Below are 13,935 nucleotides of genomic sequence, written 5' to 3' on the forward strand. Positions count from 1 at the left end.
CTCTCACACACAATCACAATCTCTCACACACAATCTCTCACACACAATCTCTCGCACACAATCTCTCGCACACAATCTCTCGCACACAATCTCTCACACACAATCACAATCTCTCACACACGATCTCTCTCACACAATCACAATCTCTCGCACATAATCTCTTGCACACAACCTCTCACACACAATCACAATCTCTCGCACACAATCTCTCGCACACAATCTCTCACACACAACTTCTCGCACACAACCTCTCACACACAATCTCTCACACACAATCTCTCACACACAATCTCTCGCACACAATCACAATCTCTCGCACACAATCTCTCGCACACAATCTCTCGCACACAATCACAATCTCTCGCACACAATCTCTCGCACACAATCTCTCGCACACAATCTCTCGCACACAATCACAATCTCTCACACACAATCTCTCACACACAATCTCTCACACACAATCTCTCGCACACAATCACAATCTCTCGCACACGATCTCTCTCACACAATCACAATCTCTCGCACACAATCTCTCGCACACAACCTCTCGCACACAACCTCTCGCACACAACCTCTCGCACACAACCTCTCACACACAATCTCTCACACACAATCTCTCGCACACAATCACAATCTCTCGCACACAATCTCTCGCACACAACCTCTCACACACAATCACAATCTCTCGCACACAATCTCTCGCACACAATCTCTCACACACAACCTCTCGCACACAACCTCTCACACACAATCTCTCGCACACAATCTCTCACACACAATCTCTCACACACAATCTCTCTCACACAATCATAATCTCTCACACACAATCTCTCGCACACAACCTCTCACACACAATCTCTCGCACACAATCTCTCGCACACAATCTCTCGCACACAATCTCTCGCACACAATCACAATCTCTCGCACACAATCTCTCGCACACAATCTCTCGCACACAATCACAATCTCTCGCACACAATCTCTCGCACACAATCTCTCGCACACAATCACAATCTCTCACACACAATCTCTCACACACAATCTCTCACACACAATCTCTCGCACACAATCACAATCTCTCGCACACAATCTCTCGCACACAATCTCTCACACACAATCACAATCTCTCACACACGATCTCTCTCACACAATCACAATCTCTCGCACATAATCTCTTGCACACAACCTCTCACACACAATCACAATCTCTCGCACACAATCTCTCACACACAACCTCTCGCACACAACCTCTCACACACAATCTCTCACACACAATCTCTCACACACAATCTCTCGCACACAATCACAATCTCTCGCACACAATCTCTCGCACATAATCTCTCGCACACAATCTCTCACACACAATCTCTCTCACACAATCACAATCTCTCGCACACAATCTCTCACACACAATCTCTCTCACACACAATCACAATCTCTCACACACAATCTCTCTCACACAATCACAATCTCTCACACACAATCTCTCACACACAATCTCTCTCACAAAATCTCTCACACACAATCTCTCACACACAATGTCTCTCACACACAATCACAATCTCTCACACACAATCTCTCTCACACAATCACAATCTCTCACACACAATCTCTCGCACACAATCTCTCACACACAATCTCTCACACACAATCACAATCTCTCGCACACAATCACAATCTCTCGCACACAATCTCTCACACACAATCTCTCTCACACAATCACAATCTCTCACACACAATCTCTCACACACAATCTCTCTCACACAATCTCTCACACACAATCTCTCACACACAATCTCTCTCACACACAATCACAATCTCTCACACACAATCTCTCACACACAATCTCTCGCGCACAATCTCTCACACACAATCTCTCGCACACAATCTCTCGCACACAATCTCTCGCACACAATCTCTCACACACAATCACAATCTCTCACACACGATCTCTCTCACACAATCACAATCTCTCGCACATAATCTCTTGCACACAACCTCTCACACACAATCACAATCTCTCGCACACAATCTCTCGCACACAATCTCTCACACACAACTTCTCGCACACAACCTCTCACACACAATCTCTCACACACAATCTCTCACACACAATCTCTCGCACACAATCACAATCTCTCGCACACAATCTCTCGCACACAATCTCTCGCACACAATCACAATCTCTCGCACACAATCTCTCGCACACAATCTCTCGCACACAATCTCTCGCACACAATCACAATCTCTCACACACAATCTCTCACACACAATCTCTCGCACACAATCACAATCTCTCGCACACGATCTCTCTCACACAATCACAATCTCTCGCACATAATCTCTTGCACACAACCTCTCACACACAATCACAATCTCTCGCACACAATCTCTCGCACACAATCTCTCGCACACAACCTCTCGCACACAACCTCTCGCACACAACCTCTCGCACACAACCTCTCACACACAATCTCTCACACACAATCTCTCGCACACAATCACAATCTCTCGCACACAATCTCTCGCACATAATCTCTCGCACACAACCTCTCACACACAATCACAATCTCTCGCACACAATCTCTCGCACACAATCTCTCACACACAACCTCTCGCACACAACCTCTCACACACAATCTCTCGCACACAATCTCTCACACACAATCTCTCACACACAATCTCTCTGACACAATCACAATCTCTCACACACAATCTCTCGCACACAACCTCTCACACACAATCTCTCGCACACAATCTCTCGCACACAATCTCTCGCACACAATCACAATCTCTCGCACACAATCTCTCGCACACAATCTCTCGCACACAATCACAATCTCTCGCACACAATCTCTCGCACACAATCTCTCGCACACAATCTCTCGCACACAATCACAATCTCTCACACACAATCTCTCACACACAATCTCTCACACTAAATCTCTCGCACACAATCACAATCTCTCGCACACAATCTCTCGCACACAATCTCTCACACACAATCACAATCTCTCACACACGATCTCTCTCACACAATCACAATCTCTCGCACATAATCTCTTGCACACAACCTCTCACACACAATCACAATCTCTCGCACACAATCTCTCGCACACAATCTCTCACACACAACCTCTCGCTCACAACCTCTCACACACAATCTCTCGCACACAATCTCTCACACACAATCTCTCACACACAATCTCTCTCACACAATCACAATCTCTCACACACAATCTCTCGCACACAACCTCTCACACACAATCTCTCGCACACAATCTCTCGCACACAATCTCTCGCACACAATCTCTCGCACACAATCACAATCTCTCGCACACAATCTCTCGCACACAATCTCTCGCACACAATCACAATCTCTCGCACACAATCTCTCGCACACAATCTCTCGCACACAATCTCTCGCACACAATCACAATCTCTCACACACAATCTCTCACACACAATCTCTCACACACAATCTCTCGCACACAATCACAATCTCTCGCACACAATCTCTCGCACACAATCTCTCACACACAATCACAATCTCTCACACACGATCTCTCTCACACAATCACAATCTCTCGCACATAATCTCTTACACACAACCTCTCACACACAATCACAATCTCTCGCACACAATCTCTCGCACACAATCTCTCACACACAACTTCTCGCACACAACCTCTCACACACAATCTCTCACACACAATCTCTCACACACAATCTCTCGCACACAATCACAATCTCTCGCACACAATCTCTCGCACACAATCTCTCGCACACAATCACAATCTCTCGCACACAATCTCTCGCACACAATCTCTCGCACACAATCTCTCGCACACAATCACAATCTCTCACACACAATCTCTCACACACAATCTCTCACACACAATCTCTCGCACACAATCACAATCTCTCGCACACGATCTCTCTCACACAATCACAATCTCTCGCACATAATCTCTTGCACACAACCTCTCACACACAATCACAATCTCTCGCACACAATCTCTCGCACACAATCTCTCGCACACAACCTCTCGCACACAACCTCTCGCACACAACCTCTCGCACACAACCTCTCACACACAATCTCTCACACACAATCTCTCGCACACAATCACAATCTCTCGCACACAATCTCTCGCACATAATCTCTCGCACACAACCTCTCACACACAATCACAATCTCTCGCACACAATCTCTCGCACACAATCTCTCACACACAACCTCTCGCACACAACCTCTCACACACAATCTCTCGCACACAATCTCTCACACACAATCTCTCACACACAATCTCTCTGACACAATCACAATCTCTCACACACAATCTCTCGCACACAACCTCTCACACACAATCTCTCGCACACAATCTCTCGCACACAATCTCTCGCACACAATCTCTCGCACACAATCACAATCTCTCGCACACAATCTCTCGCACACAATCTCTCGCACACAATCACAATCTCTCACACACAATCTCTCACACACAATCTCTCGCACACAATCACAATCTCTCGCACACAATCTCTCGCACACAATCTCTCACACACAATCACAATCTCTCACACACGATCTCTCTCACACAATCACAATCTCTCGCACATAATCTCTTGCACACAACCTCTCACACACAATCACAATCTCTCGCACACAATCTCTCGCACACAATCTCTCACACACAACCTCTCGCACACAACCTCTCACACACAATCTCTCGCACACAATCTCTCACACACAATCTCTCACACACAATCTCTCTCACACAATCACAATCTCTCACACACAATCTCTCGCACACAACCTCTCACACACAATCTCTCGCACACAATCTCTCGCACACAATCTCTCGCACACAATCTCTCGCACACAATCTCTCGCACACAATCACAATCTCTCGCACACAATCTCTCGCACACAATCTCTCGCACACAATCACAATCTCTCGCACACAATCTCTCGCACACAATCTCTCGCACACAATCTCTCGCACACAATCACAATCTCTCACACACAATCTCTCACACACAATCTCTCACACACAATCTCTCGCACACAATCACAATCTCTCGCACACAATCTCTCGCACACAATCTCTCACACACAATCACAATCTCTCACACACGGTCTCTCTCACACAATCACAATCTCTCGCACACAATCTCTCACACACAACTTCTCGCACACAACCTCTCACACACAATCTCTCACACACAATCTCTCACACACAATCTCTCGCACACAATCACAATCTCTCGCACACAATCTCTCGCACACAATCTCTCGCACACAATCACAATCTCTCGCACACAATCTCTCGCACACAATCTCTCGCACACAATCTCTCGCACACAATCACAATCTCTCACACACAATCTCTCACACACAATCTCTCACACACAATCTCTCGCACACAATCACAATCTCTCGCACACGATCTCTCTCACACAATCACAATCTCTCGCACATAATCTCTTGCACACAACCTCTCACACACAATCACAATCTCTCGCACACAATCTCTCGCACACAATCTCTCGCACACAACCTCTCGCACACAACCTCTCGCACACAACCTCTCGCACACAACCTCTCACACACAATCTCTCACACACAATCTCTCGCACACAATCACAATCTCTCGCACACAATCTCTCGCACATAATCTCTCGCACACAACCTCTCACACACAATCACAATCTCTCGCACACAATCTCTCGCACACAATCTCTCACACACAACCTCTCGCACACAACCTCTCGCACACAACCTCTCACACACAATCTCTCGCACACAATCTCTCACACACAATCTCTCACACACAATCTCTCTGACACAATCACAATCTCTCACACACAATCTCTCGCACACAACCTCTCACACACAATCTCTCGCACACAATCTCTCGCACACAATCTCTCGCACACAATCTCTCGCACACAATCACAATCTCTCGCACACAATCTCTCGCACACAATCTCTCGCACACAATCTCTCGCACACAATCACAATCTCTCACACACAATCTCTCACACACAATCTCTCACACACAATCTCTCGCACACAATCACAATCTCTCGCACACAATCTCTCGCACACAATCTCTCACACACAATCACAATCTCTCACACACGATCTCTCTCACACAATCACAATCTCTCGCACATAATCTCTTGCACACAACCTCTCACACACAATCACAATCTCTCGCACACAATCTCTCGCACACAATCTCTCACACACAACCTCTCGCACACAACCTCTCACACACAATCTCTCGCACACAATCTCTCACACACAATCTCTCACACACAATCTCTCTCACACAATCACAATCTCTCACACACAATCTCTCGCACACAACCTCTCACACACAATCTCTCGCACACAATCTCTCGCACACAATCTCACGCACACAATCTCTCGCACACAATCACAATCTCTCGCACACAATCTCTCGCACACAATCTCTCGCACACAATCACAATCTCTCGCACACAATCTCTCGCACACAATCTCTCGCACACAATCTCTCGCACACAATCACAATCTCTCACACACAATCTCTCACACACAATCTCTCACACACAATCTCTCGCACACAATCACAATCTCTCGCACACAATCTCTCGCACACAATCTCTCACACACAATCACAATCTCTCACACACGGTCTCTCTCACACAATCACAATCTCTCGCACATAATCTCTTGCACACAACCTCTCACACACAATCACAATCTCTCGCACACAATCTCTCACACACAACCTCTCGCACACAACCTCTCACACACAATCTCTCACACACAATCTCTCACACACAATCTCTCGCACACAATCTCTCGCACACAATCACAATCTCTCGCACACAATCTCTCACACACAATCTCTCGCACACAATCACAATCTCTCGCACACAATCTCTCGCACACAATCTCTTGCACACAATCTCTCACACACAATCACAATCTCTCGCACACAATCACAATCTCTCGCACACAATCTCTCGCACACAATCTCTCGCACACAATCTCTCACACACAATCACAATCTCTCACACACAATCTCTCTCACACAATCACAATCTCTCGCACACAATCTCTCGCACATAATCTCTCGCACACAATCTCTCACACACAATCTCTCGCACACAATCTCTCCCCCGCACTAATTATAACAATATTCCTACAGCCCAGGCTTGTGATGGTGCTTTAATTGCACCCCTGGCTCCCAACATTTCAAACTAGGATTTCTTTTAAAAAGGTGTCTGCAGCACTCAAACACTCTAACCCAGACCTTTAACCCAGACTGTACCAAACACCTAGAATATAATATATCTGCATTCATCACAACACAAAATCACACGCACAAACACACAATACACATACAAAATACACACAAAAAAATATACACAAACACACAATGATACACATACAAAATACACACACAAAAACACAATAATACACACAAATACACACACACACACAAACACAATACACATACAAAAATATACACATACACACAATAATACACATACAAAATACACACACAAAAACACGCACAAACACAATAACACACACAAAATACACAAAAATACACAAACACACAAAACACAAATACACATACAAAATACACAAAAATATACACAAACACATGATAATACACACAAATACACACACACAAATATACACAAATACAATAATACAAATACACACAAACACACAATAAAACATACACACACACAAAATATATACATACAATAATTCCCCCCAAAACACACACACATACACACAAAAACACACTCATAAACGCACATGATAATACACACAAAAATACACACAAATACACACACGCATGAAAATACGCACATACACACATATACACACATACACTAATTGCCACAAAAATACACACACATGCACACAAAATAATAATAAGTCAGTAAAGTCTCCAGAGTCCCAGATGACCTTCAGCCGCTTTCCTCCATGAGGAGGGAGAGCTGATTTGTCCTGTGGCGATTTAACCCGAGGATCACCACACCTCAGGCGAGGGGCGAGGTTGAGAAGGCCGGGCCTTCATGGATAACCTCAGCAGGTACGGGAATCGAACCCGCAATGCTGGCCTCGCTCCGCATCACCAACCAGCTGAGATAAACCCGCCCCAACACAATAACACACACAACACACATACACAGGCAATAACACACAAAAAACACACGTGCACTCACAACATACACACTTGAACACAAAAACACGAACATGCACACAAAAAGACACGCGCACACACACACAAAAACATTCATAACCACACTAATATACACAAAAACACACACCGAAGCGCGCACACGTGCATGCATGCCACGCGCGCACACCAAAACATACATTCTGCCTCCACCATTGTGTGGTGTGATGTGGGCTGATGTCACAGCGATTAAAGGGACAGTACACCCCGCCACCTTCTCAAGGGCGCTTGGGGTGGGCCGTCAATGCCAAAATCGCTCAGATCCCCGGACGGAGTTGGCAGCACCACATTTCGGACAATTCGGTCACGAAAGGTGAAACGTTTGACTCAATCATTGTGTGTGTGTGTGTGTGTGTGTGTGTGTGTATAAAATGAAACCTAAATAATCTTTATTAGTGTCACAAGTCGGCTTACAGTAACCCTGCAATGGATTGACTGTGAAAATCCCCTCGTCGCCACATTCCGGCGCCTGTTCGGGTACACGGAGGGAGAATTCAGAATGTCCAATTCACCCAACAAGCACGTCTTTCGGGGACTGCGGGAGGAAACCGGAGCGCCCGGAGGAAACCCACGCAGACACGGGGGAGAACGTGCAGACTCCGCACAGACAGTGACCCAAGCCGGGAATCGAACCCGGGACCCTGGCGCTGTGAAACCACGGTGCTAACCACTGTGCTGCCGTGCTGCCCATTTCTCCAAGACCCGACGAATCTTGGTCCTCCCGCGTGTGCCAGCTGGGAAAGAGTGGCACGTGCGTGGTTTACATCGTTATTTAACGCTGGTCAGGCCCCTGGCCACTTGACCAACGGGACTCGGAGCCGACGGGTCCCGTGTGCCTTCACAAAGAGAAACTCAAACGGGCTCCTAAACCCTGGGGGAAGAGAGCGAGAGAGACGGGGGGCGGGGGGGGGGGGCAATTCTCCCATCGGGAGTCTAAGTGCCGACGCCGGAGTAAAGACCGGAGTGTTTCATCCGGCGTCGGAACTCGCTCCCAGCCCCCTATTCTCCCGCTCCCGGGGGGCTAGGATCGGTGTCGCATGTTTATGCGCGCCCGGCCTTGCCACCGCGTAAAAGCGGCGCCGCGCAAATGACACGGCCGGCGCCACATAACTGGCGTCACCCGCGCATGTGCGGTTGCCGCCCTCCCCGAGGCCGCCCCGCAAGAAGATGTCGGATGGATCTTGCGGGGCGGCGGAGGAAAGGAGGTCGTCCTTCAGAGAGGCGGGCCCGCCGATCGGTGGGCACCGATCGCGGGCCAGACCCCATTTGAGGCCCCCCCCCCCCAGCGTTCCCGCCGGCAGCGACCAGGTGTGGACGGCGCCGGTGGGAACCCGTCGTTTTGGGCAGGCCGCTCGCCCGTTGCAAATGGTGAGCGGCGATTCTCCCAGCGGCCAGCCGTGATTCTCGACGCGCCGGTTTGGGGGGGGGGTGGTGGGAGAATTGCGTCGGGGCGGCGTGGTGGGACACGCACGGCTCCCCAGCGATTCTCCCACCCGGCGTGGGGGCGGGCAGGGGGGCGGGGGGGATTCCGCCCAGGGAGAGGTAACAACACAGGACTGGGAGCAGCAAGGGAAGGACAGGGAGGTGATGCCTCCAGATGTGTAACACTGTGCCGTGACACATCAAAGGTTTGGGAGCCACTGGTGAAGCGGACTAATTGCTCGGGGACTCTGCCTGCCGAATGCTGACCCGCCTGTGTCTCTGCTTGCTCTCCAGTCAGGACTGACCCCCCTGCACGTCGCCTCCTTCATGGGAAACCTGAATATCGTCACCAAGTTACTGCAACACGGAGCCTCCCCGAATGTATCCAACGTGGTGAGTGAGCGATTACACTGACAGAAAGAGAGAGATGGGCCCGAGGCCTCTCCATCTAGGCCCGACTCCGACAATCACTGGGTCTGTTTGAACACATTCCTGGCGCCATTTCCCGTCCTCCGATACCTTTGGGCCTGATATTTAGCACCTTTCTGCCTTCACTCCCAGCGGTGTCCTGGGGATTACTCTCCCAGTCTCAGGACCATCCTGGCAGGATGGCCACCCGGACCGTACTCGGCCGTTTCTGCCAGTGGGTAAAATCGGAGCAGGAAGAGGCCATTCGGCCCCTCGAGCCCGCTCCGCCATTCATTCTGATCGTGGCTGATCCAACTCAATAGTCTAATTCTGCTTCCCCCCCCCCCCCCCCCTCTCTGTCCTGAATGGTCTACCCCGTATCCTCAGACTGTGACCCCCTGGATCTGGACACCCCCACCATCGGGAACGTCCCTCTCAGTCCCGTGACGCGAGTGGGTCACCAGAACGAACCAGCTGCCCAGTGGTAGGCCGGGATGGAAACCGGCAGACCTGGCACAGGGAAGCGTTGGAATGGGAGATCTCCCACGGGGGGGGGGGGGGGGGGGGGGGGGGGGGGGAATCAAAGCTCCCTTTATCCCAGGTCCAGTGGCGAGTAGATCGGCCATTGATCCGCTGAGGTCAGCACTTCCATTCATGGCGGTTCTCCTCACACAAGTTGAAAAACAGCGTCGGCCATTTATGCCCCTGGATTTACACGAATCCCGTGCGCGGCGGCGGCGGGGGGGGAGGGGGGGGGGGCTGTGGAGTGGAGGGAACGCCGGGAATCCAGCTGCCGAAGCATTCGCTGTAGATCGTGACACAACCTTCAGCCGTGAATTGCCCCGTCCTCGGCTCCGGCATCAAGGCTGGGGCAAGTGTCAAGTGGCTCGACCTCTGTTTCACCCCACCCCTTTGACCCCCCCTCCTCCCCCCATTCAACCTCTGCATTCAAAAGGGGTTTTTGCTTCATCATTTGCAGCTCATCATCATCTCCTTTTGCCCTTTCTTTTTGCAAAGTTGTGCTTGTGAAAGCGGGAGATTGAAGAGACGAAGCCTCGATCCGGCCCGCCAGGCAAGGCCCGCTTTGTCCGCAATGTCTGCCCCTTCTCCAGTTGCCCGGTGAATTAAAGGGCGGGTGCGAGGCCTCCTGCCCGACCCCGCTGTACGGGCACAGGACAGGGCACAGGACGGGGCTTGTCAGGCGCCACGTGGGAAGTCCCGTTGGGGCCCGGGCTGGTTCTTGGATTTCTGTCAGACGGTTCTCTGGGGTAAACCTGCTGTTTCCTCTTCTCTCATTTGCTGCAGAAAGTGGAGACTCCGCTGCACATGGCAGCGAGGGCCGGGCAGACCGAGGTGGCACGCTTCTTACTCCAAAACAAGGCCCAGGTTGATGCCAAAGCCAAAGTGAGTCCAGCAACCAGATTATTGTCCAAATATGGGAGAACATGTCTGTCTATGCCTCTGTGTGTCTGTCTCTGTGTTTGTGCATATGTGTGTGTCTGTATGCATATGCCTGTGTGTGTCTGTTTGTGCATCTGTGTGCATGTGCCCGTATGCTGGTGTGCGTATGTGTGTGTATGCCTGTGTGTGTGCGAAGGCCTGTGTCTGTGTGTGTGTATGCCTGTGTGTGTGTGTGTGTGCGTATGCCTGTGTGTGTGTGTATGCCTGTGTGTGTGTGTGTGCGTATGCCTGTGTGTGTGTGTGTGTATGCCTGTGTGTGTGTGTGTGTGTGTGAGTGTGCATATGTCTAAGTGTGAGAGAGAGCGTGCGTATGCCTGTGTGTGCATGAGTGCGCATGTGCCTGTGTATGTCTGACAGAGTATCTGTGTGCAACACTGAGTTTGTTTCCCTGGGGGAATGCATGTGTGTGTGTGTTTTCCTGTATCTCTGTGTGTTCCTGTATCTCTGTGTTCCAGTATCTCTGTGTGTGCCCGTATCTCTGTGTGTGCCCGTATCTCTGTGTGTGCCCGTATCTCTGTGTGTGCCCGTATCTCTGTGTGTGCCCGTATCTCTGTGTGTGCCCTATCTCTGTGTGTGCCCGTATCTCTGTGTGTGCCTGTATCTCTGTGTGTGCCTGTATCTCTGTGTGTGCCCGTATCTCTGTGTGTGCCCGTATCTCTGTGTGTGCCCGTATCTCTGTGTGTGCCGGTATCTCTGTGTGTGCCTGTATCTCTGTGTGTGCCTGTATCTCTGTGTGTGCCTGTATCTCTGTGTGTGCCTGTATCTCTGTGTGTGCCGGTATCTCTGTGTGTGCCGGTATCTCTGTGTGTGCCGGTATCTCTGTGTGTGCCGGTATCTCTGTGTGTGCCGGTATCTCTGTGTGTGCCGGTATCTGTGTGTGTGCCGGTATCTGTGTGTGTGCCGGTATCTGTGTGTGTGCCGGTATCTCTGTGTGTGCCTGTATCTCTGTGTGTGCCTGTATCTCTGTGTGTGCCGGTATCTCTGCGTGTGCCGGTATCAGCACCTGTATCTGTGCGTGAGACTTTTCTTTTTGCATAATTTTGCTTTTGCTTTGCAAAAAAAAAGCAAACCTGGAATTATGTTTTGGCAGACTCTGTCTGTCTGTCTGGTTCTCTCCTCCCTCTCTCTGTCTCTCTCTCTCTCTCTCTCCCTCCCTCCCTCTCTCTGTCTCTCTCTCCCTCCCTCTCTCTGTCTCTCTCTCCCTCCCTCTCTCTGTCTCTCTCTCTCCTCCCTCTCTCTGTCTCTGTCTCTCCTCCCTCTCTCTGTCTCTGTCTCTGTCTCTCTCTCTCTCTCTCTCTCTCTGAACCATCCAGGACAAAGCAGCCCGCGTGAGCGGCACCCCATCCACAAACATTCACTCCCTCCACCACCGACGCACAGTGGCAGCCGTGTGTACCATCTACAAGATGCACTGCAGCAACTCGCCAAGGCTCCTTAGGCAGCACCTTCCAAACCCACGACCTCTACCATCTAGAAGGACAAGGGCAGCAGATACCTGGGAACCCCACCACCTGGAGGTTCCCCTCCAAGTCGCTCACCACCCCGACTTGGATAGGGGCAAGTTGGGATGGGCAATGAGAAAATTCTGGCCTAGCCGGCGCAGCCCACATTCCATGAACGGATGAAAGAAAATGTTTTGATATCCTTGAGAATAATGGCCTAACCTTTCCCCAATGAATAACAGCTTCCCTCACTGCCAAACTGGAGTGCGCACATCATCGTTACCTGAACACTTTGGTTTCTGCTCACTCAGGACGATCAAACCCCCCTGCACTGCGCAGCCCGCCTCGGGCACTTCGATGTTATCCAGCTCCTGCTGGAGAAAGGAGCGTGCCCCAAATCGTCAACCACAACGGGCCACACACCACTGCACGTGGCTTCGCGAGAGGGCCACCGGGAGGTGGCAGAGGCCCTGCTGGACCACGGGGCTTTGCAAACGCACATGACGAAGGTAAGTGGACGATCCGGGGAATGGCATGACGTCTCGCGAGAGAGTGCACGGGGACCCTCAGAGGAAATTCCGTCCCTATTCAGCAATTTGAACGGTGCAGGTTGGGTTACTGGCCCCGACTCCACTCGGGATGCAGGCTGACGGGCTGGGGAACATCCTGAGTCCCTGGATTGAGCGTTGGACGGTGCGTGTGGTGGAGAAGAGCAGGATTGGGCCCACTGGCCATGTCAGCCTAGTGCCTCACCCTTGAAAAGCAGTCAGTATTGCGGGGGACTGACGAGTGCCTTCAACCAACAGAGAATTGGAATGGAAATTGAAGGTCGAATTTGAATGCTGAATACAGGGTTAAAGGCCGGATTCTTGGAAGTGTGGAGGAACAGAGGGAACTTGGGGTCCACGTTCATAGGGGCAGCACGGTGGCACAGTGGTTCGCAC

The 13,935-nt window shown here is 50.2% G+C and overlaps 1 protein-coding gene across 1 annotated transcript in view; it reads left to right on the plus strand.

The window, feature by feature from the left end:
* The window catches only part of LOC140396945 (ankyrin-1-like), a 660,380-nt gene that overhangs the window by 492,360 nt on the left and 154,085 nt on the right, over positions 1 to 13,935 (plus strand). The window contains exons 12-14 of the mRNA XM_072485893.1: positions 9,975 to 10,073; positions 11,394 to 11,492; positions 13,303 to 13,500. Of these exons, the coding sequence (XP_072341994.1) occupies positions 9,975 to 10,073; positions 11,394 to 11,492; positions 13,303 to 13,500 (396 nt within the window). The remainder of the gene's footprint in view (positions 1 to 9,974; positions 10,074 to 11,393; positions 11,493 to 13,302; positions 13,501 to 13,935) is intronic.

This window comes from Scyliorhinus torazame, chromosome 20, assembly GCF_047496885.1.
Source record: "Scyliorhinus torazame isolate Kashiwa2021f chromosome 20, sScyTor2.1, whole genome shotgun sequence".
In the NCBI taxonomy this organism is placed as follows: domain Eukaryota; kingdom Metazoa; phylum Chordata; class Chondrichthyes; order Carcharhiniformes; family Scyliorhinidae; genus Scyliorhinus; species Scyliorhinus torazame.